Here is a 25782-nt window from a genome sequence, read left to right on the forward strand (position 1 = left end):
TAGTGGAGACTGCCTGGCTGGATGATTGATGGAAGATGGAGAGATGGAGGATGGATGCATGGATGGATGCATGGTTGATGAAGGATGGATGGTGAATGGATGGAGGATGGACGGAGGATGATGAATGGATAATGGATGGTAGATGGATGAATGGAGGATGGATGGATGGATGCATGCATGCATGGTTGATGAAGCATGGATGGACGATGGACGGAGGATGATGAATGGATAATGAATGGTAGATGGATGGATGGAGGATGGATGGATGACGGATGGGTGATAGATGGAAGATGAACAGATGGAGGATGGATGGATGGAGGATGGAAGATGCGTGGAAGATGGGTGGGTGATGGATGAAGAGCGGATGGATGGAGGATATATGAATGGAAGGACGGATGGAGTGGTTTGAATCTGCACTCCCTGAGGTCCCAGCGCCTCGTGGCCACGGGTGGCAAGCCAGCCGGGCGGCTACTCCACATAGTACGGTAGAGAGAGCAGCTCCTCCGGGAGGCCCACTCCTCCCCGCCCTCCTCGCGGCTCCCCTCCTTCTTCTCCTCCCACCTCCTCCTCCACCGCCGCCCCGCTGCCGCCCGCCGCGGTCCGAGTCCCGGGCGGGCAGGCGGGCGGGCGCTGGAGGCGGCCCCTGGGCTGTGTGCTCGTCGTCCTCCCCCCCCAACCCCCGCCATCGTCTCCCCGCGCGCGCGCCACGATGCGCAGAGGGACCGCGCCACGCGGGGGCCAGCGCCGCCGGCCCGCACCATGAGGCTCCGCAGCAAGGCGGCGGCGCTGCTCCTGCTGGCGCTGGCCGCGCTGCTGCTCGCGCTGCTGTCCCTGCGCCTCGGCCGCGCCGAGACCCACGAGCGCCCCGCGCCGCCCGCGCGTGCCGCGTCCGCCCCGCAGCGCCACCCCGCGCCGGGGTCGGCGTCGGTGCCGGGGCCGGGCGTCCCTGCCCGGGCTCCGAGGAGGCGCCGGCCCCCACGTCCGCGCCCCCGGGCCAGCCGCCGGGGCGCGGCGCGGCTGGAGAAGTTGGCGAGGTGAGTGGTGGCAGCAGCTCCAGGATCCCATCGCCCCCCCCCGCCCCAACCCCGATCGCTGCCGAGTTCGGGGGAGGCTGTGTGGGTAGGAGGACCAGCCTCCCACCCCCCGGGCTCCAAGCCAGGGACGTCTGGGGGGACCGAGGGGAGTCGAGCTGTCAAGGCCGGGTAGCTCGGGCGTTCCTGCACACGCGTGCCCTTTGTTTAAATGTGTCCGAAAGCCGTCGAGAAGCGAGGAGACTCCGTGTCGTTCTCTCGTCTCGCGCGGACAGTTCACCACCCGGAAACTTCGATCAGACTGAGTTTGGGAAAGTTAAAGAGGTTTTACCCACACTGGCTGCCATTAGGTGAACCTGGAGTGTGTGTGTGGGGGCGCTTAGGGCGGGCGCGCGTGGGACCCCGCGAGGTTGGCATGGAATCTGGTTTGGGAGGAGTGATGCGTGGTCTTGGGGACGAGAGGCTCCCCCCTCGGAGGGGGGAGGACTTTCCCTAGAATCTTCTGAGCTGCCCAGCTGGTGGCTCAAAAGAGTCCAAACGAGGAAAACGTGTTGATCTTTGACGTTGTGCGGAGATTCTCTCTGCCTGACACCAGGCGCCTCTCCAGCCCAGCGTTATTATCTTTGTCTCCCCCATCCCTTCCCCACCGTCCCACCACCCCGTGGCTGGAGTACCCGCAGGTTGGGGGGGAGGGTTGAGGTGATCTCCTTTGTGGTGGGGAGCTTTTCTTAACAGTCCCTTTGGTCTTGTAGTGGGGTCTGTTTCCTCTGTGCTTTCAAAGCTGTTGCTGCGGGCTCTAGCAATGTCTGCGTGTGCTCAGTTCCCTCGTTACTTGAAACGAGTTGAAGAATTCTTTTTTGACCATAATGACTAAGTCTGTGTTGGCGCTTTTACTGCAGCAAAGAGAAGAGACACGAAACCTTAAGAAGAAATTGAGCTGTGTCAGCTTTTGCTTCTCTTCTGCCCAGATGGGTGCTGGCAAGTTAGAGGGAGAAAAGAAAAGCCCCACCGTTTAAGAATTAAGCTTTTAAGTATTTACAACGCTTATGAACATATCCGTTCTGCAATAGGATGAATAGGATCCCCCCCCCCCAATACTGTTCTTCTTGTAATAGATTCTATCAGGACTTAACTGCCAGGTGACTGTGGCATGTAAATTTGATGGACAACCTCTAAAATAATAACAAGTAAGGTCACCTAACACAGCTTACCGGCACTAACAGCAGTAGGTAACAATCACTGCAGTTCACCTTTACTTTATATGTAGAACAACTGCACACTGCAACCCTTTGAAAGTAGTTCTCAAGCCTCCTAAAGTGGGCCAGCTACCCATCATCTGAAAATGTAGCAAATACAGGTTCCCAGGTTCTGCCCACTCCATTGGCTCAGAAACCCTGGGCATGGGGCCAGCAGTCTGTGTTTTTGCACTCCCCACCCCCACCCCTTTGTTCTGCATACACATTCAAGTTGGAGAAGCTGCTCTGTGAAAGCAGTATTACTATTCTCCCCATTTTACAGATGAGGAAACTACTCTGGAAGGCTTAGCAATTTATCTCGGCTTCACTAGGAAGAGGGGAGATGACAACCCAACTGCATGGTCTCAGGTGACTCTTGCCCATGCTGCTGATGTCATAGAGTGGTCTTGCTTGGGGATCAGAATGACATTGAGATTTTTTTCCAAAGAAACGTAGAATTTTGAAGCTGCCTGGTTCTCTGAGGTGCCTGGAACATTGGGGCAGCACCTCCTTGTCTCTATCTGAGCAAATTGGCTGTGACTAGGAGGGGATCATGAGCGGAATCCAAATGGATGCTTTAGAGAAGGTATATTTCCACAGGCAACCGAACCCCTGAAAGCCATTTTTCTTCTGAACATATCTCTTAGATGATCGTGAAAACCGTATCCAATACCAAAGGAATAAAGAACAAAATTTACAAACTGGGGAAAGAATTACACACACAGACACACACACACACACACAGACACACACACACACACAGAGCCACAGGAAGTCTCAGGCCCAAATGCATAAAAGACTGACATTTCCTGGGACTTATTTATGCTTTCTGTTGCTACCTCCACAGCACTGGCAGCAGATGGTCATGAAGCAGAAAGAGACCAGGAGGAAAGATCGCTGCATGGGCTCCTTTATGGCTTTCTTAATTCTGCCTGGGCTAAATTTTTGTGGTTTAGGAGGAATTTCATTTCGGGAGGGGAAAAAAAAAGCCTCATGGCTTCAGAAAACCAGTACTTTCATCTCTTTATGTGGCCAGGGTCCAGAAGAGATGGAGGCTACGGGATCTCATTTCTCCCTCTTCGGGAGGGTCAGACTTATATCTGTAGCCTGCAGAAAGCTTGGAGTTGGATGGGGAACAAACCACCACCTGCTGACCACTCACACATAGCCTAGGCTGGCTGGCCTCTCCAGGGTCCCGCTCAAAGTGAAGTTCTGCCACGTCAATGCAGAAAGCATAGTTCTCGCTTTCTACAGCTTGTTTTCATTTGGGAGAAGTTTCCAAGGACTTGCCTACTGAGCAGGCAGACCCTACAATTTTCAAACTAGTCATTTGTATTCAATCTGTCCTGTGGCAGCCTCACTCCTTCGTAAAGACCGAAGTTTTAGGTGAAGAGTAGGGATCTGAAAATAGACACCATCTTGGAAGTAGTGACCCTAGTATAGAAGAGAAATTAAATCCTTCATCTCACTTGGTTTATTGGTGAGCTATACCTGGCTAACTTCCAAAAAAGAATTTTAGATGCCTTAAAACAGTAAAAGCCACAAATATAATAAGGCCATTGAAATAGTTATATAAAGAAAGTCATACAGAGGAGGAAGAAATTAAGTACTATTTGTCAAAAACTGAGGCCACCATTACCAGGATGATTAAATGTTTAACTTTAGCTATAAGCTTCCTGGCAGCCATGTCAAAAAGAGAACCATGAGAGGCTACCTCAAATGTTAATTGAAAGATTCATTTTTAAAACATTTTTCAGAAATGAAATTTTGAAATGGGAATTTTACTTGGTAATAGATTTTTAGAAGATCATTTTCCATCTTGTTTCTGAAAAACTCCTCCTTGTGTCTACATATAGAAAAGGAAGTTTAATGTTATGCTATCAGCCCAATTCTTTAAATATGGCACCTGGAATCTAGCAAATAGGGGTCTGGTTCCAAGTCATTTCACCTTATTTTCTTCATCTGTCAAATGGGCAGATAAATTCAGCTCTGACATGCAGTGATCCTGGGGGGATGGGTGGGGAGGGATGATCACGTTTCATAACAAGATCACAGTCCCTTTGGCTATCAGATTCCTGCAGAACCATCTCCTCATTTATTGGCTCTAACCCCCACTTTCCTGACTACTCAACCCTCTCCCGAACTTTAATCTTTTCCTCTGTGTCGGCCTGGATACTGTGGTTTTTCTCTTAAAATATGGTTTCTGAGGAGGCCCCGTAGGAGTCACTTGTCACTCACTATAGGCCAGGATTGTGCAGCAAATATTGGTGGCTCATATACTCTGCTAGGTGCTCAGTCCATCCAGCAGTGAATGCATTTGCTGCCATCCTGGAATTTGGGCAGGGAAGACGACACAGAAAGAAATTGCACTTGGCACCTTCCCCAGCTGCTCCAGTGAGAGGAAGGGTGCATCTTTGATCATCAACAGAAACCATTTCCTGCAATTCCCTTTGGTCTTAGAGATAAGTCTTCTCAGCGGGTTCTAGCCTGAGCACAGAGATGATGTTATATAGCAGAATGCTAAGTTTGTGGCCATCCTGTAGTTATCTGATAGCCTCAGAGGACAGTCAAGGTCTCTAGGTGGGTTTTTTTTGCTTTTTTTCAGGACTGGGATTTGGATTCCTGGGATTTGAGCTCATGGCCCTGTACTTGTTAGGCAGCTGCTCTACTACATGAGCCATAATTTGCTTTTGTTTTTAGATAATATCATCCATTTGTTTTAGATAATATCATCCATTTTCCTCAGGGGCTGACTTTGCACTATGATCATCCTACCTCTGCCGAATTTCAGGAGTGTGCTGGATGAGATCTCTAGATCTTGACCTAGATCTTGATCTTTATCTAAGTCTCTACTCTAGATCTCTATCATGTTTTGTAGTTTTCATTTGGTTTTATTCACAACTCATTTTTTTTCATGGTCCTTGACTCTTCTACAACCACCCAACCAGAAGCTCTGTTAGTTCTGTTTTGAAATATACCCTCCAGCCCACCATTTATACCACTTTCCTTGTTACTACTGAGTTGCTAGCTCATTTCCTACTTGGACCATTGCAGTAGTCTACTTTCCTTCCCCCTTTCTTTCCCCCCCAGTTTCCAAACAGCCACAGATGTAATCTTTAACAGATATACCAGAGAAGGTTACTTTTCTGGGTAAAGCCCTCCAGTGACTGTCTTCCCATGACAGTAAAAATCAAGTTCTCCATGTGGTCTTTGAGCTCTGCCTCAGCCCAAGCAGGCCTCTTATTTAACTGTCTAAAAAACAGGACCCTTCCCTCCATTCTCTACTACCTTGCTCTGCTTGGTGTTGGGCTTTTTTAAAATGGCCTTTATCATTAATTAATATTCTATTTTATTTACCCCTTCCTTTCTTGTGCAGGCTGGTGGCTCATTAACCACCCTATCACCAACAGTAGAGTGGCCTCAGCAAAGGGACTTAGTAGGTAATTTTTAAATAAACTAATGAAGGCATTTTGTCTTAGTGCTATGCTGACTGTATTGTTATATATTATTTAATGATATCCAAACAATCGTATATTCCTTAGAATAGTGGAGATGCTGAAAGAGGATGATATTTTTTCTTCTTAATAGTTATTTTTTAGAATAGAGTTACAGAAAAGTTGAGAAAGTACAAAGATTGCCACATATCTATCTGGCTTGCTCTGTAATTAAAATCTTCTATCCCTATGATAGACTTATGGCAATTGGGGAACTCATACTGATACATTGCTTTAATCTTTCTTGACATTTCCTTAGTTCCACCAAATATACTCCATTCAGGAGTCCATGTGACAGTTAGCACTGTCTTTTTAATCTCCTCTGGGCTGTGGTGGTTTCTCAAACTGTTTCAGAAGACTGGCAGATTTTCCCTCCATTTTCCTCCCTTTTGGCTGTCCTGGAGTTTAAATTTAGGGCTTTGCACTTGCCAGGCAGGGTGCTCTACCTCTGAGCCACACCTCCAACCCTTTCTTGCACTAGTTATTTTTGAGGTAGGGTCCTTCTTGCCTGGACATGTGTCTGGACCACAATACCCTTATTTTAGGCCACCTGTCATAGCTGGATGACAGAGGCACACCACTGTGCCCAGCTCTTAGTTCAGAAGAGGGTCTCAGAAAACTTTCTCTCCAGGTTGGCCTCCAACCTCAATCCTATCTCAGCTGCCTAAGAAGCTAGGATTACAGCCATGAGCCATCAGTGACTGGCTCCATTGGCTTTTAAAATTTGTGTGTATTTAAGGATCTGGACAGTTTTAAAGACAACCAGTCAGTTATCTTGGAGGATACCTTGCTATTGGAACGTGTCTGGTGTTTTACTTATGATAATACAGGAATTACAGATTCAAGAAGGAAAGCCACAGAAGTACAGTGCCATTTCCCACCTATCATTTCATATGTCTATACTGTCAACATGACTTATGACGGCTAATACCAGCCCTGGTGATGTGAGGGAAGCTGTGCATGTCAGGTTTCTGCACTGGTCAGGGACTCCTTTCTACCTTCACAGCACTAGGGATAGCCTCACCTCAGGAGTGGGGGCTTCAGCTCCACCCCCTCAAGGGATGACTGTGTACATAAATTATTTGAGATTCTTGTGCATGGGAGATTTGTTTCTGTCAGGATGGCTGCATCCATCACCACTTGGATGGTCTAGCTTCCTTTTCTTGCTTTGATTTCCCAGGAGCCCCAGCAGTAGTTTACCCCATCACATTGTCTTCAGTTTAAATGCCTACAATTTAGGGAAGGAAGCAGGAAGGACTAGAAGGTTATGATCAGATAAACTAATTAGCTCAAACAAAGCAAGACCCACTCTGGAGTGAGGCTTGGGCCCAGACCTACCCAGATCACCTAGGGGAATGTATATGGTAGATTTTGTGGTTAGTTCCAGAACTCTATTTCCTCTTTGCTCCCCAGTGCTTATGTGAGCCACATCCCAAGGGAGAGTCTAGGCCCATGAGAATAATCTATTACTTTCCCAGTGTAAATTTTGTGTATCCAGGACTAAGAGCAGAGACCACCCTCCTCCATATCCAGCAACAGTTATTGGTGCACAGGTGTCACATGCTAGGCTGGGTTATTCAGCCAGGAGAGAGAGAGAGAGAAGACTTATTTTACACTGTTGGACAGACAACTCTTCTAGGGATATCCAAGGTAAGAGCCTAGCTGCTACTAGGGTTCCAAGGGAACTGGCTTTAGGAGGAAGGCCTCACATTGGGCAGGTTGTAGAGAAAGAGTTCATACCCCAGTACTACCAAAGAAAAAGAAAGTAGAGGAATTCTGTACTTCTCCTGAAGAATTCCTAGTACTTAGTTTATTTCAGACTGAAATTCTGTTCCTGGAAAAGTGTTCCTGGCAAAAGAAACTTCTTGATCATTTTATTGGGAGTCTCCAATTCTATTCCAGCCAAGAGTGGCTTTGATGTATTTAACATATTTAAAGATTATTTGGTGTGACTTATCCATGCTTTTCCCATCCCATCCCATGAAGGACTGCACTCTTCTAGTAGAAGTTCAAGTTGCACAGTTCAGAATCCACACTTTACATAAGTGAAACACGTTAGAGAACATAACTCCAAATATGACTTTCATTACGGGTGGAGATACTAAGGCTCGAAGGGATTGGTAATAACATGCACATCACCCCTGGCACAAGCTAGCTCAAAGAATGCCACTCACCGGATGGAGGACTGTTCGGGGTCCTGTTACTGCCTACCCTGCCTTGGTAGTTACTGAACTGTAACTAGAGCCACATGACTAGCTGTGTGACTCTGAATAAATCAATCAGCAAATCTTGGCTTTCCCTAAGTTCCGTGGTGAGATTGTGCAGGCAAAATGCTGGCACAATCCAAGGCACCAGAATTCCTTAGCAAATGGGTAGGAGGGGCAGGAGGAGTCTGAGATCTCCAGGAAGCTGAGACTTGGCTTCCAAGTATGATGGATGGATAGCAGGTCCAGCCTTTTGGTCCTCATTACAAGGATGGAGGGGAGGAGGAAGGTGGGATCCTTGACTCTGCCTCTTAGTGAGTTAGACTGTCATTCTGGAGAGCTCCAGACCTGCTGTCCTGTCCAACTGGAGCCCTGATGTCTGCCTCAGGACACACACCTGGACATTTTCCATCTTAGAAAAGCAGGGGAGCCGGGCACTGGTGGCTCACGCCTGTAATCCTAGCTACTCAGGAGGCTGAGATCTGAGGATCGCGGTTCAAAGCCAGCCCGGGCAGGAGAGACCGTGAGACTCCTATCTCCAATAAACCACCAGAAAACCGGAAGTGGCGCTGTAGCTCAAGTGGTAGAGCACTCGCCTTCAGCTGAAGAGCTGAGGGACAGCGCCCAGGCCCAGAGTTCAAGCCCCACGACTGACAAAAAAAAAAAAAAAAGAAAAGCAGGGGAGCCCAAGAAAACTCCTCTGGTGATTATAACTACATGTCAGAGGACACAGCTCTTTGGGAACATGTGTTTAACTTTGTTCTCCTTTTTAAATTTTTTTTGGAGGGGGGGTGTTGGTACCAGTACTAGATCCTAAACACAAGGCCTAGGTGCTGTCCCAGAGCTATTTCACACAAGGCTAGTGATCTACCACTTTAGTCAGAACTCCACTTCTGGCTTTTTACTAGCTAGTGAGAGGTAAGAGTCTCATGAACTTTCCTGCCCTGGCTGGCTTTGAACCAGGATGCTCAGATCTCAGCCTTATGAATAACTAGAACAGGTATGAGCCACAAGTGCCCAGCTATTTTTCTATATTTCTTCCTCCCAGTTGTGTGAGAATTTTAAGGTCACCATTCATCTAACCATTGACCCCAAAGTCACAAGGCTTAACATTCAAGTAGCAGATTTTTATCCCCTAGGGTGAATGGGTTCATGGAAATTGTGATTGACCACTTGGATCTTGATAGTAGTAAGTTGGAGAGTGTGAATTCTGCAAATAACATGCACTTTTGCTGGGCTGCCTCCTAGCTGGATTTGGTGTGGATGTACCATACGGAGGGAAAAGTGAAGGCAAAGGGTAAATTTCAAGTTTATATTTTAAAATAATGAGAAGTATTGTCCAAAAAGAAATGAACTCATTACCTGACTTATATAACTGTAACCCTTCTGCATATCACCTTTATAACAACAATAAAAGAATAAAAGAAAAATCAAAAATTAAAAAACGTAACAAGGAGAAGGGCTGAGAAAGGCAAGTCAGTGCTAGAGCCTGAGGCCATGGATTCAGTCCCTACCTAGCATAATGAAAAGCAAGTAATAACAATGAGGATAATGTACAGTTGATGATAACTTAAGATATTATGGGCGCCGTTTTGAGCGATTTATTACATCGCAATAGGTAGGCATGTTATTGGGTAGGCAGAGCTTTTCCAGTGATAGAACCCAGCTCATGAGCTTGTCTCAGGCACAATAGAAAACGTGCTGGCTCATATAGCTGGAGCATATGAAGGAGAGTCCAGCCTCAAGAAGTCACCGTGCTGCCCTTGTTGGCTTGTCTTCTGGGCTTCCCCATAGCCATGCCTGGGAATGTCCCGTCAGATGGGGGAATGGGGCGGGGGTGAGTCTCCAAACCTCATGGACTCAGGACACAGGAAAAGCTGAGAAAAGTGAGCTGCTCATCCTAGAAATGGATAGAACAAAGACGGAGAGCAGTAGACACCCACTATAAAAATCAATATGTGCATATTGCGGATGAGGAAATTGAAGGCAAGGGATGATTATTAAAAGTATTTGCCCAGCATGGGGCAGCCACATGATTGCCTCAGAAATTAAAACCAAGCCTCTGTGTTTCCACCAAGCAAACTTTCGACATGAGGGAACAAATCTCAAAATCAGAACCATTTGGTCACTTTCTAGCAAAGATATATACCAGTCATACAATCTGCAAAATAACTGCAAGCGTGTAAATGTTGACTAGCGTGAGCTAGCGCTCGGGACGAGGGGTGTTATTGGAAGGGACCAGTTTTCCTCTTTGGTTGGTAACGCCCATAGGTTCCACTTCAGGAAATGAGATCAAATATATAATGCTCATCTGATTCTTCCCCCTGGGTGTCAGCAGTCATTTATCTCAAACTGGCATTGCTGGGTCATTTTTAAAATCTTACTAACATTTTAATTTGGAAAGGAAGGGAGAGAGGGAGAAATTGAGTCTCATCCGTTCAGGAACAATCATAAAGAAAATACTGAAACTGAGAATTCGCTCAAGATCCATCACGGAATTGGGGCGTGGGGAGAATGACATCAAAGTGAACGTGGGAGGCATGAGGTGTGCATTGTGTCTTTCCTGCACAAGGGAACCCAGAAAGGTTGTGAGTGGAGGCTTCAACTCCACTCTGTGCCAGGAACCCCTGCTCGGCTGCCATCTGCCCAGAGAGGGCTCCTCTTCTCACTCACTTGTGTCTAGTTCCCATACAGCATGATGAAGCCAAGTGTGGCTTCTGGGAAATCACCTCAGACTGTTGCCTGGTTTGGAAATGTCATTGTAGATACAAAGAGATAGGCCCTAGAAGAGAGGGCTTGAAATTACACTAGACTTAGTGTCAGCCCCAAATCTGATGACTCGTGTTCTTAGAAAAGAAGGAGAGGACAGAAGAGATGCATGGATTGTGGGGGGGGGGGGGGGCTTATGTCTGTAAAGACAACAGTGGGGAGGCGGGAGGCAGAGGCAGGATGCTTGGGAGTTCAAAGTCAGCCTAGCAAGACAGACAGACAGGAAGGAAGGAAGGAAGGAAGGAAGGAAGGAAGGAAGGAAGGAAGGAAGGAAGGAAGGAAGGAAGGAAGGAAGGAAGGAAAGAAGGAAGGAAGGGAGGGAGAGAGGGCGGGCGGGAGGGAGGGAGAGAGGGAGGGAAGAAAGAGAAAGAAAGAAAGAAGAGAAAGAAAGAAAGAAAAAGGAAAGAGGGGTAGGGGAGCGATGTCTAAAATCAATGTCTAAAATCAAATACATGCACACAGTTACCAACTCCAGATATCAAACACCTACTAGACTTTGTTTAGGAACACAGCCATGTTTCATGAACCAAATTAAGTATGTACTATTAATAACTAAATGCATTTATCCAACGGTTTTATTAAGGCCCCCATGGCAGGTTTTTGGACTGCTGTTCACATCATTCATATGATTCCAGGACTTGGAGGCCAGCCTCAGCTTTTCTGTCTTGAAAGATTAATGCTACTTGATTCAACTTCAAACCGAGGGTCATTAAAAGTGATTTAAGAGTTAGCAGAGTCCTTAGTGTCATGTCTTGGTTCCAAGGGAAGGGTCTAATCAGAGCTTCAACTGAGAAGTTTTTGTCAATTGATTCATGCCTTCTATAACCCGTGGCTAGCAAAGAGGCTCATGGGAAGCTGTGGCAGCCAGTCCCCATGAGGACATAATTACCCATCACGGTTCTCCTTTTGGAACTGTACTAGGGGATCTCTTTTTCTTCAGCTGTCATCTAGCCTCATTATTTCCTTCCTCCATGCTAAATTAGCCAAATGGTCTCCACCAGAGAGGGTAGCTCCATGAATCTAATCTTCTCTAGTAGGAGCACATTCCGTGTGTGTGTGTGTATGTGTGTGTGTGTGTGTGTGTGTGTGTGTCCACATGTGTGTGTGTGTCCACGTGTGTGTGTGTGTGTGTGTGTGCGTGTGTGCTGAGACTTGATCTCAGGTCCTTGTACTCTCACTTGGCTTTTTCACTCCAGGCTGGCACTCTACCACATGAGCCACAACTCCCCTTCTGGCTTTCTGCTGGCTAATTGAAGATAAGAGTCTCTCAGATTTGTCTTCCTTGGCTGGCTTTGAACTGTGATCCTCAGATTTTGGCTTTCTGAGTAGTTAGGATTACAGGCGGTAGTCACTGATGCCTGACAATATCCTAACATTTGTCTTCTACCGATTTTCCCCTGCTATGTCTGGGACTCCTTCCCTAAGTAACAGTAGTCGTAAGTACTGTAAGTACCCACCAGCCTGCACTGCTAGTTCCTGGCACAGCCTCAGATTCCCCTGAGTTTATATACAGCCTGTTAGTTCAGAGGATGAGCTGGTAGGAGGCAACAGAAAGAGAGGGTCTGAGAAGAACCAATTATTCACTTTAATAATTCAGTGGGTTTTGCGGTAATAGGCTACAAAGTAAATAGCACTACACATAAATGCTGTATTCCATTATTTATCCACTCCAGAAATGGAAGCTTAATTAAGTCACACGCTTGAGACTTTCAAGCAATTAAAGAAGCCGCTTGTCTCAAGCAGCGTGGAGGGAAGTGTGAGAGATTCACCTCCTGCTAAGCCTCCTCTGGGAGGCTGAGCTTCAAAGGCCTGGAGCCTGGACAGTGGGGCCTGGACAGCCATGACCACATCACCCTGATTCTTGTCATATTCTTATACTATCATTGCCTGATTTATATTTTTGTGTTAGAAGAATTATATTATAAACATAAGTGCACTATTTCCTTACTGAATAGCCACAATGTTTGAATTACAATCTTGGTGTGTTTTTTTGCCTGTACCAACATTTTTTTTTGTCATGGGGCTTGAACTCTGGGCTTAGGCGCTGTCCCTCAGCTCTTCAGCTCAAGGCGAGCACTCTACTGCTTGAGCCACAGTGCCACTTCTAGTTTTCTAGTGGTTTATTGGAGATAAGAGTCTCACAGTCTTTCTTGCCCATGCTGGTTTTGTACTATGATCCTCAGATCTCAGCCTCCTGAGTAGGTAGAATTACAGGTGTGAACCACTGGTGCCCAGCTCTGTACCAACATTTGAATTCAGGACCTCACTCTTTCTTGGCTGGTGCTCTATCCTTTGAGTCATGCCTTCAGCCTAACATTTTGCTACTATTTGGGGGATGGAGTCTCATGGACTTTTCTGCCCAGGTTTGACTTCAAACTATGATGTTCTGGTTCGCCGCCTCCTGAGTAACTTGGATTAGAGGGGTGAGCCTCTAATTACAATGCCTTTTAAAAATATGGAATTCCAAGATTTTTAATTTTTTGGAGAGTTGTGCCATCACCACCACTATCTAACTTCATCATTTTGAACACTTTCTCATGACTGCTGCTATTTTTGTCTCCGTGGCTTTTCTTTCTATATGTTTCAGAAGGTGGAATAATAAACTACATGGCCTTTTACGTGTTCCCAACGTTCATAAATTTGCTGTTCCCCAATGTAGCACGTCATGACTTCCTTCCCTTTTTAAAAATATAATTTTACTGTTATTAAAGTGTTGTGCAGAGGGGTGACCATTTCCTAAGTCAGTTAATGAGTACAGTTGTTTATTTCCCCCAGTTTTCCCCCTCTCATCCCTGCCTACAAGTTGCATAGTTCATTTTCTACATAGTGTCTATTGAATACCATGCCTGTATTATTTGGTCATTCTTCCTCCCTCCATTTCTGTGCTCCCCCATTTGCTCCTCCAAAAGAAAGAAAAAAAGGAATAGATAAAACTAACAAAAGCCTAAAAGTTAAAACAAACACCACCACCACTACCACAACAACCATAAAATCCTGTGCTTCCATTCCCTGGTTCCTTTTTATTGCCAAATAATATTTCATTTTTGGATATACCACATTTTATTTATCCATTCACCAGTTGAAGAACGTTATGAGGATTATGGATGATGTCGACAGGAATGTTTGTGTACAAGATTTCATATGGACATATGTGTTCAATTCTCATATGTAGCTAGGAGGAGAATTTCTGGGTCAGATTTAAGTATTTTTAGGAGCTGTCAGACAGTTTTCCAAGGTGGTGGCACCACTTTATAATCCCATCAGTAGGGTCTGAAATTCCTAGCTTCACTTTGTCTTCAGTTCATTGTTTCTACAGTGCTGAGAATTGAACCTAGAGCTTTGCATGTGATCAGCAAATGTTCTATCTCTGAGCTACCTTCACAGCCCCAAGGTTTTTGAGAGAGGATGTCTCTGCGAAGCCCAAGCTGGCCTTGAACTTTCAGCCCTCCTGTCTCCACCTCCCATATTCTTCCTTCCTTTCTCTCCCTCCCTCCTTTCCTCTGTCTCTCTTTCTTTCTCTCTCTTTTTTACTTTCTCTTTTTCTTTGTTTCTCTTTGTTTCTCTCTCTCTCTCTCACTCTCTCTCTTCTGGACACTAAACTTGGGGCAAGCACTGTTCCATTTGAGCCTAGTCCCTGGCCTTTTTGCTTTTAGTTTGTAGTTTATTTTGCAGATAGGATCTCACAATTTTTCTCAGGCTAGCCTAGAAAATGATCCTATCTTTACCTCCCTCCCCATAGGCAAGATTGCAGACGAGCACAACCGTACTTTCTTCATTTACTTTAAACAACAACAAGAACAACAAAAAACTTTGCCAGAGCCTGAAATGGTCTGTCACAACACAAACAGAAGGTAATTGACAAACACAGAAAACAAAAAGTAGTGTGCATTTCTAACTGGGTCCCCATCTGCTTGCCTGCTGAGATTCGGTCCTTGCGCTCTGCTGTCTCTTTGACTGTAAGATCAGGCAGAGTTAGAAAGATTGGAGACATCACAGCACCAAGTTGAGACGTTCTCATTGAGGATGCTGGAGAACTAAACACGAAGTAACTTTCTCACCTTTCACAACTTGGTGTTGTTGATGCAGGTATTCCTGCCTTCACCTCCTTGGAATGCATAGAACAGGGAGGCTGAACTTCAGGCCTGCCCATTTCATACTATTTTCACCAGGATCAACTCTGATCCACTCATGGCGAGGAGGAGCCAGGTGGATGCTTCGTCCTTTCCTGCCCACAGGCCCCTAGGCATGGGAGACCCAATGGGAATATAGTGTTCTCCTGAGCAGCCAGGATACAGCAGGAGGAGGGGGTACTGAGCAATGAGGCTGAAGAGGTGATCGTGCGGACTGGAAAGAGACCAGAGGTGAGGACTCCAAGAAGCAGTTTGTTAGGGTCTGGACAAGGCAAGAGCATCAGCCCCTCTGTGGACGGAGCTCTGCCTCTTGACAAATGGTGAGGTAGATGTAGACTCTCTGGCAGACAATCTGCTGCCCTCCATGGCTTCTGCTGTTTCACTGCATACACAGCTGGAGATGGGATGAGGATGGATTATGACGGTAGTCGTGTCCAACAGGCCAGGGTGGATTCTGTGTGTGTGTGTGTGTGTGTGTGTGTGTGTGTGTGTGTGTGTGTGTGTGTGTGTGTGTGTGTGTGTGTGTGTGTGTGTGTGTGTGTGTGTGTGTGTGTGTGTCTGTGTGTGTGTCTGTGTGTGTGTCTGTGTGTGTGTCAAAGAATGGACCACATGACCGACAGAGGATGAGGAACTTGGTTTTAGGACCTATTAGGACTCTCATTTGGTTGCTGAATTGTAAGTTTGTTTTAAGCTGGCTTAAACCAAAGATAATTCATTTCTTGGCTGAACAACTACACTGTAGGGGTCAGGTGTGGCTGAATCTAGGTAATGTCACCTAACTGAGCTTCTTATTTCCTGCTGAGCTGTTGATTCCCATTCGGATTCTGCCGTTGTGCTAGCCAAGATGGTACCGTCTTAGCAGAGTCTTTAAAGGCTTGTGACTAAAGTTGTCCACTCCCATTCCCTTTTGGCCCACAAGAACATAGTTGCCACCCTTCCCTGCCCAAACTCAGGGATTCCAGGGTTATGAAGTCCTAGGCTCCTAGACTAGACTTCCCAGTCCTGGCTCAGCCCCAGGTGATATTTGAGAGCTGCTGAGTGGAGTGTGTTGTCAGTAGAAGCTGGTGAAAGGCACACCATTCCAATGCCCCTCAGCTTTATCCTTCACGTGACCCTGCAACATTAATGCTCATTCCCAGGAGCCCAAAGTGTATGTAATCAGAGAGAGAAGAGAGTGGAGCCCACAAAGGCCTCATTGAATCCCTGGCACGGACACATACCTGCCACCAACTGAGGCTGACTTTTCCTTTCCTGTTTCAGAACCTGTCAGCAGGCATCATGAAGGATTGCATTGGCAGGCAGGTCCCTGCCCCACACCACTGGAGCAAGCCTGGGAAGGAGTGGCCTGCTGTGCTGCAGAGAGAGAGAGAGAGAGAGAGAGAGAGAGAGAGAGAGAGAGAGAGAGAGGAGAGGAGAGAGAGAGAGAGAGAGAGAGAGAGAGAGAGAGAGAGAGAGAGAGAGAGAGAGAGAGAGAGAGAGAGGAGAGGAGAGGAGAGGAGAGAGAGAGAGAGAGAGAGAGAGAGAGAGAGAGAGAGAGAGAGAGAGAGAGAGAGAGAGAGAGAGAGAGAGAGAGAGAGAGAGAGAGAGAGAGAGAGAGAGAGATGTGCTTTCTCTTATTTTGGTGCTGGGGGTGGAACTCAGGTGTGGTTACTCAGATTAGCTAGGCGTAGCTCTATAGCCATTGGGATATATATCCAGCTTATGAGCTTCTTGAAAGAAAAAGATATAAACATTTGTTCAACAATTTGGGCGTCACTGGAATTAAAACATATAATTAAAAAAATGTTTTCTGAGCTATGTGCTGGTGGCTCACACCTGTAATCCTAGCTACTCAGGAGGCTGAGATCTGAGGATCACAGTTCAAAGCCAGCCTGGGCAGAAAAATCTGTGAGACTCTTATCTCCAGTTAACCACCAGAAAACCAGAAGTGGCACTGTGGCTGAAAGTGGTAGAGCACTAACCTTGAGCTCAGGGACAATGCCCAGGCCCTAAATTCAAGCCCCATGACTGACAAAAATAAAAATAAAAAAGGTTTTTTTTGTGGCCCACTCAACTTGAATACAGTTTTGAGTCCCTAGAAGTAATTACCATTTTGTATTGTATGATTTTTATTCTTGTGTATAATACTTTTACTAAATATGTCTACAAATAAATTGTGTTCTTTGTCTTTTATTTTCTTTCTCTTCCTTCCTTCTTTCTTTCTCTCTCTCTCTCTCCTTCTTCTCACAGCTGGCCCTCTACCACTTGAACCATGACTCCACTTCCAGCTTTTTCCTGTTTAATTGGAGATTTGTCTGCCCAGGCTAGCTTTGGCCTATCATCTTCCGATCTCAACCACCTGAATAGCTAGGATTACAGGTGTGAGCCACTGGTGCCCAGCTTTGGCTTGTTTTTAAACTTCATTTAAATGGTATCATTCCACTGCTATTCTCTTACAAACTGCTCTTTTTTCCTTTCTCTCTTAGACCTAATGCTGATATGTGCCAATCCTTTTCATTGCTATACAGTATTCCATTCTTTAACATGTCAAAGTATGTTCATGGTTTTCCTTTGCATGCATAGTGAAATTTATATCCAATCTTTTAAAAAATTTATTTTTATCTTCTTAAATTGTGTATTTAATTTTTATTGTTATTGTAAAGGTGACATACAATGGGTTGTAGTTACATCAGTCAGGTAAGGAGTACATTTTTAAAAAAGTAATATCACCCCTTCCCTCGCTCTGTCCCAGTTTTTCCCTCCCATCTCCACCCACAAGTTGCATAGTTCATTTTCAGCATAGTGTCCAATAAGTACCACTGCTATATTTGTTCACCCCTTGTCCCTCCATTTCTGTGGCCCCCCAAGACAAATATGCAAACAAGACGAAGAGAAGAGAAAACAGATCAACAAAAGGGGGAAACACCCAACTCTTGTTTCCGTTTCCTGGAGTACTCCCACTCTTTTATGATCACGAACAGGGCTGCTGTGCAGGGTTTTGCACAGGACTTAGATGTTTAAGAGCTTCTCGATTGTTCATGGAGGAGGACATCTGCAGGGAGGAGTGTGTGTCTCCATCTTCACACTCGCTAACTACTGCCAAATGTACTTGGACTCCAAAGTACTTGGACTTCTGATGACCCCAGCAGGATAGGAGCTGCACCCTGCCCTGTTGTATCCACATGGAAGCCCAGAGTAGTTTCTTCATTTTTTGAAGTCTGAAAATCAAACAGAATCTCTATCATCTGAATTTTCTATTTCCAAGATGACTCAGGTTCAAACTTATTATTTGTATGGAAGTTCAATAGGTAAAATTAAACTAAGCCGACTTATTCTGTTTGGAGGAGCAGGAGAAGGTGATCATATTTTAGACAGCTAAGGGGTTGAATGCGTTAATATCTTTGTTTTTGCTGTGGTGGGAATGGAACCCAGGGCCTTTTGCATGGTAGCCAAGTGCTCTACCACTGAGCTACATCCCAGCCCCAGTTGTGTCTCTGTCTGAGACACACTTGTGTTTTCCTAAATGGGAAGTTTTTCAAGCAACTGTTTACACTGGATTTTTTTCCCATAGAAAATTTTAGCTGATGCCTTTTGTTTTTTTAGCACTGGAGTTTAAACTTAGGGTCTTAAACTTGCTAGGAAGGTATTCTACCACCGGAGTCATACCCCTAGCCCTTTTGGTTCTGGTTATTTTTGAAACAGGCTCTTACTTTCGAGGCCAATCCATAGATGATCCTCCTGATGATGCTGCTCGTAGAGCTGGGATGACAGACACATGTCATGCCTAGCCTTTATTGGTTTAGATGAGGTCTCACTAACTTTTTCTCTGGACCAGCTGGGAACCATGATCTTCCAGATCTCTCTCTACCTCTTAAGTAGCTAGGATTACAGGCATAAGCTACCACATTAGTTTTGATGATGACTTTTGTTTGGTTGTCACTTTAGCTTTATAGCATATTTTTCCCCTTCCTTTCCCTTCACTGGAGTTCGTTGGGAGTTGAATTTAATCAAGGGTGTGACAACCCACCCATGAAGTTTAGGAAGACAACAAGGATATGACTCATGCAGGCAAGGGGTCCTCATGATTCCCAGGCTCACCCCTGATTTAGTGCTTTTACTTTGACTATCCAGAGATGCATACAACACTCCCTCTCCTCCCTTCCCTGAACTTACTGGCAGCCTTCCACTTCTCAGGAAGGTTTCTTTTTTTTTCTTATTATTTAGGCCCCATCTTGCTCAACTCTGTGTCTCACCCTTGACTTTTTGTACAAGTGACTTAGCTGCCAGACCTTTGACAATGACTTCATTCTCTTTACTCTTCTACTCTAGACTGCAGCTCCTTTGAGGGAGGTGTGTTGTTCACTGCTGTCATTCTAGAATGACACACTTAATACGTTTTTAGTAAAGATGTTGATTTATATATGAGCTTTGGTTAGCAAAGGAAAGAGCAAGAAACAAAGGAGGAGGCTGCAATGCTTGATAAGAAATGTACTCATTATCTTGCCCATGTAATTGTAACCCCTCTGTACAGTATGTTCACAAAAAATAAAATAAAAAAAGGAAAGAGCAAGAGAACATTTCAGATGCAGACAGAGAAGATGAGGAGGGAGGAGGGGAGAAAAGGAGGAAGGGAGGGAGAAAAAGAAGGAAGGGAAGGCAGGAAAGAAAGAAGGAGCCCATGTGAAGGTCTAAAACCAACACAGCCAGCTTGCAAGTGAGACAGAACAAGGAAAAAAGTGTGGTTATGACTGTTATTATGAATGGCCATCCATGTAGCAGGGGCTGTGGGCCATTCTAAGTGATGTACTTAGGAACAGCAGATTGGACTTGATCTTGCCTTAGCACATCATCATTGTGGAGATCATGTAGGGTGGGGATTACAGATCAGGCTGCTCCACCAAGAAAGCAGTCACAGTGGCTGAGGTGAGAGGAGACAGTGGCCACAGCAGGCAATGAATGGCAAGGGAATGAAAAGAAGTGGACAGTGTCCAAAGAATGCCACCATTCTGTGATCCTCAAAGTTGGTGGAATCTCAGTAATGCACGCGCCACATCTGGACTTGGGTGAGCTATGGAGCAGAGATTCTATTAAGCGTGCTCTGAAGTAATCAAATGGAAAAGCTTTCCAGATGGCTCCACCCACATCTTCAACTTCCCTCTGGTGAAAGAAACCTGGAGCAGAGATGGAGAGCATTATTCAACAGAGCAGCGAATAATGGAGCTGTGTGAAGATTGAACTCTGAGATTTTGGAAAAGAGGGTAGCGTTTGACATCCAAATTCTCCTGGTCTGCAAATCTTTTGTGCAAGTAAATTAGTTTCATCTGTCTCAAGATACCTTTTCCAGGCCAGCTTCTCCCAGCTTGCCTGCAAATGTTTCTCAGTGGTGTGTTTTGAGGCTTGGCTGGATCTCCTTGTCTGGAACAAATCTTTTATTCCTAGGAAATAGCTGGACTCTTATATTACCCTCCCAGCTGTTGATTCAGTATTCGATACCTTGATCATGTGCAGGTTAACCCTGCCCCATCCCCTGCCCGTGTCTCATTAGGAGATGTTTTTTTTTATCCTGAAAGCTGATTTTTTTTCACCCTCTCCTCCCCCTGTCCCCATTCTTTGGTGAGACCATTAGGATTCACACGCACGTTTCTTCAAGCCTCCTGAGATGTACTGGGGTGGGGGCAGGGAGGTGCATTCATTGTCTTCTCTGCTCACCTCCCACATTTGCACTGTTTTCCTTTGCCCCCAGTGTTCATGCCTTCCATCACACCCTAAAAACATCCAGATGCTGAGAATATCATGTTGCCTGTTTCACATGGGAAAGCCCCAACCCACCCTCCTCCTGTTCAAGTTACACCAAATCTAATTTCCATGGCCTATGCAGGAGGGAGTGCCACAGCCCTGTAGCAGCTGTGGAAGCTTAGCAATGCTGTTTCCAAACAAGGGCCAGTAGGCAGCCAGCAGGCACGAGAGAGCTGAGAGCTGGCAGAAAGTCCCAGACACCTATAGCCATCCAAACAGTGACTCATCCTCTTGTTGCCAGGATAAATATGGGAATCAATGGTATTTCTTTTGCTTTTAAGCAGGAAGAATTGTCAAAAATGCTTATCACTTTATAAAATAGAACAGATTGTGCCTGCTTCTTGTTTTGAAATGTTCCAGTTATTCATTAGCTCTATGTGTTGTTGGTTTTGTTTTGGTTTATTTTCCTCTCTGAGTTTAGTTATAGCTTTATCTTGTTTTCCTTCTTTCTAGGAGGCCCGGAGAAGCCAGGAGTTTCCATGCTGTGCTCCCACGTGAACTCTGGATCCATCTGGCCGTGGTGGCTTGTGGCAATCGGCTGGAGGAGACCCTGGTCATGCTCAAATCAGCAGTGCTCTTTAGCCACAGGAAGATGCACTTTCACATTTTCACAGAAGACTCTCTGAAGTCCGAGTTTGATAAGCAGGTGAAGTTGCATAAATGGGGCCATGGCATCACTGAGGCAGGGCTGATTTGCATAAATGGGGCAGACAGACTGCCCTGTAGGAGCTGCAGAATGCACTTGGCTGTGGGCTCCATTGTGGGACCTCCCTCACCTCATGTGCAATACAAGGACATGTCACCTTCTTTGGGAAGACACTGGCAGGGTTTAACAGAATGATGCTTTGGGCTGCTCTTTTTATTCTTCATAGGGTTTCTACCTGTAGGGCAGATAGCTTTTTTTCTAATGTACATTTAAACAATAAGTGACATGTTCATTGAAATCAATTCAAGTAATACAGATAGAAAAACAGATGTGTGTGTGCACGGGCGCGCATATATGTGTAGGTCCTAGGGCTTGAACTCAGGACCTGGGTACTGTTCCTAAGCTTTTTGTTGTTGTTGCTCAAGGCTATCACTCTACCATTTCCAACACATCTCCACTTCTGGCTTTTGGGAGGTTAATTGTAGATAGGAGTTTCACAGACTTTGCTGTCTGGGCTGGTTTTGAACTGTAATCCTCCTATCTCAGCCTCCTGAGTAGCTAGGATTACAGACACAAGCCACCCACACCAGCTCCTGAATATTTTCTTTCAACACCCATAGAAGTGGCTGTGTGTGTGTTCTATATGTTTCCATGTGTAGACACACTGTGTAATGATGCACCCATCTACATATCCATATACATACACGCATGTATCCAGATTGAAATGGATTTCTTTTGCAAAATCAAGTTTCTGCTCTAGAGCTTGTGGGGCTTGCTTTTCTAGTCTGAAAACCACTTGGTCATGCTATTTTCCCGGTCAGTACTGGACATTCTTGCTGAGTGACTTGTCCTGTCTTGGTGACTAACTACAGAGCCACCATCTGTTCTATAACCAGGTCAGCATGTGCTTGGCTATTCCCATCTTGAGTTTTTCCAGTGGACAAGGAGAGCTGAGATAAGGCCTCTGCCCGCCATGGAGGTCCATGTGTGACCTTGGCCCAGCAAGCCAAGCCATTGCTTAGCTATCCAATGCTGGCAGAGAGACAACCTGCATTCTGTTGTTTCAACTGACCTGGGCCAACAGTGCCGGGCCAGGTCACCAGCTAGTCACCCTCAGGAGAAATGCCAAAAACAACACATTTGGCAGAGCAAGGCTAAATCATAGAGAGCTAGAAAGCATGGATTATAGGGCTTGCTTAAGACATACAACCCTTCTCAGCCTGTTTTGTCATCTGGGTCATGGGGCAAATCATTCTTCTTGTGTGGTTTCAGTGAGACTGTGGGACTCAGTCAGAAACGTGTTTCTTGGGGCTGGGAATGTGGCTTAGTGGTAGAGTGCTTTGCATGCATGAAGCCCTGGATTCGGTTCCTCAGTACCACATACACAGAAAAAGCTGGAAGTGAAGTGGCACTATAGTTCAAGTGGTAGAGTGCTAGCTTTGAGCAAAAGAAGCTCAGGGACAGTGCCCAGGCCATGAGTTCAAGCCCCAGAACTGGCAAAACAAAGAAAACGTGTTTCTTCTTTCTTGCTGCAAAGATTCAGAGGAGCAGCTCCTCTCTTGTTGGGTGCTTTGCTGGTTCCTGGCAAGCTGCTGCTGAGGCTGCTATGAGTCAGGTGATGTCACCCATTTCATGCTGTCACCCAACACTGCAGCAGTGTGGGTGTATCCCAGGGCTACAGTTTTAGCCCAACAAAACAAAGTGTCACTTGCCATCCTGATTCCTCTGGAGGCTGAGGTTCTGGGGAGTTCTTCATTTGTGGGGTTTTGTGTGGCTTAGTTGCCTAAGCCTGATGTGTTCGGTGCTACCTGCTGTCTATTGCATGGATACTTTAGTTTAAAGATGTAGTTATTTTTGTCATCTCAGGTAGAAAAGAAGAAGAAATGCATCATCTGATAGCTCTGGTCAAGTCAAGCTTCAGAAGGCTGAGACTTGAGAATCACAGTTCAAAGTCAACCCCAGGCAGTAAAATCCATGAGACTCATCTCTAATTAACCACTAGAGAAAGTGGAACTGTGGCTCAAAGTGGTAGACTGCTAGCCTTGAGCACAAAAGCTTAGGGACAGAACCTAAGCCCTGAGTTCAAGCCCTATGACCAACAACAACAACAAAGAGAGAACTCAGGTTCATCTGATCTGTGCTTCTGCACTGCCCATGGAACCAGGGGATGGTGAGGCCCTAAGGCAGACACATAGCAGCAAGGTCTTGAGAGAGAGAGAGAGAGAGAGAGAGAGAGAGAGAGAGAGAGAGAGAGTGTGTGTGTGTGTGTGTGTGTGTGTGTGTGTGTGTGTGTGTGTATGTGTGTATCATTTACATGGCTCCTCATTACTGAAAACAAGGCTGTGGAGACGATCCCTGCACCTTTATTTCTTGGGGCTTGTGGGGACCAATTTTTAAGTTGCCTTCCTGGTTGATCCTTTGATTCCATGCTCCCAGTGTTTGTGCCCAGTCTCCCACCTGCCAACTCGGAGTGCTATTTGTGTTAAATCCTAGCAAGATTCACAGGAGAAAAGGTAAAGCTTGCAACTAATGATGGAGTTAGACTTCCTGTGGAAATGCCTAAGCCATTTCCTGTGGGTCATCCAAGAAGCCCGGGCTGTCTTCCATATTTCTTACAGTGTCTAATTACCCTTGCCTTCCATGTCTTTCAGTTACGACAGTGGCCCGACTCATATACAAAGAAATTTGAGCACAAAATCTACCCCATCACATTTTCTGTTGGAAACCCTCAGGAATGGAAGAAATTATTCAAACCCTGTGCTGCCCAGAGACTCTTTCTTCCGGTAGGAACACTGTTTTTCATAAGATGTAGCTTGGGAACAACTTACTCTAGGAACCAGGGGGAAAGGAGCTGAGATGTGGGTTTAGAAACCTTTTGCTTCCAATTAAAGGTGGGTCTCCCTTGCATCTGTGGTTTGTAGACAATTGCAGGTCTGCCAGCATGCAGAGCATCTCTTGGGTTAAGTCACCTTTGTGACTATAACTACCAATTACTAGCTGTGGAGATCTAAGCAAAGGTCCCAATTTCTCCCAAACCTGGTCTCCTTGATAGCTATGGCCCTGAGTTAGTTCTCAGTAAATGTTACCATCTCTTAATGTTATTAACCTTTCAACAATGACTACTACTTAATGAAAACAGGCTAAAGTATTATTTGGGAAGGGCCCAGAGTTCTGATTCTTCCTTTCAGTCTTGAGTTTAAATTGCATGTTTTTGCTCCCACTAAAGAAAAATCTTGGGGCTGGGAAGGTGGCTCAGTGGTAGAGCACTTGCCTTGCATGCATGAGGCCCTGGGTTCGATTCCTCAGCACCACATAAGCAAAAAGAAAAAAGCCGGAAGTGGCTCTATGGCTCAAGTGGTAGAGCGCTAGCCTTGAGCTGAAGAGCTGAGGGACAGCGCCCAGGCCCAGAGTTCAGGCCCCACGACTGGACCCCCCCCCCAAAAAAAAAGAAAAATCTTTTTTTTTATTGTGAAAATACTGTACAGAGGGGTTACAATTACATGGGCAAGATAATGAGTACATTTCTTATCAAGCATTGTAGCCTCCTCCTTTGTTTCCCCTTCCCATCCATTCCTATCCTCCCCCCGCCCCCCCCCACCCAATCCTTCCCGCCATTAAAAAAAAAGAAAAATCTTAAAAGCCAGGTACAGTGAGTCACAGCTGTAATTCCTGCTACCCTGGAGGCTGGGATCAGGAGGAGCATGGTTCAAGGCCAGCTCAGACAGGAGACCCCATCTTAACCAATAAAAATTAGATGTGGTGGCATGTGCTATCATCCTAGCTACACCAGAAATTAAAAATAAGAGGATCACGGACCAGACTGGAATGAGCATAAAAGCAAGACCCTATTCAAACAATGAAATAAAAAAGGCCTAGAGGTATGGATCAAGGGGTAGAGCTCCTGCTTAGCCTGGAAAGTCCTAAGTTCAAATCCTAGTACTACCAAAAAAAAAAACCATCCTAAGTAGAAAAATCAGCTAAGGTATATACGAATTGAGAATACCAGTGAACAGAGAAGGCAACTTTGAATTTAACCTTAATATTTCAGAGGGATCCATTCCTTCCATAAGCATTTGTTGAGTGTCAGGTGCCAGGCCCAACTTGGCAGTGATGATATGTGGTCAGTATAAACAAAGTCCTATCCCCTTTGGAGCTTAAGTCTTTCTAGGCATTAGAAAAATGATCAGGGCTGAGGTGGACAGTCAGTGTCATGTATGATGTCACATAGGGTTCAATCTGGTCAGAGGAGGGTCACCGATGACCCCTGAAAGCAGTGGCATTTGTACCGAGACATGAATCTGATGAGGCTTTAGAGTGACAAGGGTCTGAGGATAAGAGAGAGAAAGGGTCCAAGAAATGGGCCAAAGTTAGCCTGGCACTGGTGGCCTATGAATGTAATTCTAGCTACTCAAGAGGCTGAGGATCATGGCTCAAAGCCAGCATGGGTAGGAAAGTCGAGCTAACTAGCGTAAAGCTAGAAGTAGAGCTATGGCCTAAG

At 45.7% G+C, this 25782-nt stretch overlaps 1 protein-coding gene and 1 long non-coding RNA gene across 2 annotated transcripts in view; one reads left to right on the forward strand and one right to left on the reverse strand.

The window, feature by feature from the left end:
• Positions 1-759: 759 nt before the first annotated feature.
• The window catches only part of Gxylt2 (glucoside xylosyltransferase 2), a 53738-nt gene continuing 28715 nt past the window's right edge, over positions 760-25782 (forward strand). Inside the window, exons 1-3 of the mRNA XM_070018970.1 lie at positions 760-1034; positions 21092-21284; positions 23936-24067. Of these exons, the coding sequence (XP_069875071.1) occupies positions 760-1034; positions 21092-21284; positions 23936-24067 (600 nt within the window). The remainder of the gene's footprint in view (positions 1035-21091; positions 21285-23935; positions 24068-25782) is intronic.
• LOC138824754 (uncharacterized) overlaps positions 17655-25782 on the reverse strand; it is a 39957-nt gene continuing 31829 nt past the window's right edge. Inside the window, exon 3 of the long non-coding RNA XR_011371176.1 lies at positions 17655-18060. This is a non-coding gene — a long non-coding RNA (uncharacterized lncRNA). The remainder of the gene's footprint in view (positions 18061-25782) is intronic.

Source organism: Dipodomys merriami, unplaced genomic scaffold (assembly GCF_024711535.1).
Source record: "Dipodomys merriami isolate MVZ:Mamm:240054 unplaced genomic scaffold, mDipMer1.0.p SCAF_13, whole genome shotgun sequence".
NCBI classification, from domain to species: Eukaryota; Metazoa; Chordata; class Mammalia; order Rodentia; family Heteromyidae; genus Dipodomys; species Dipodomys merriami.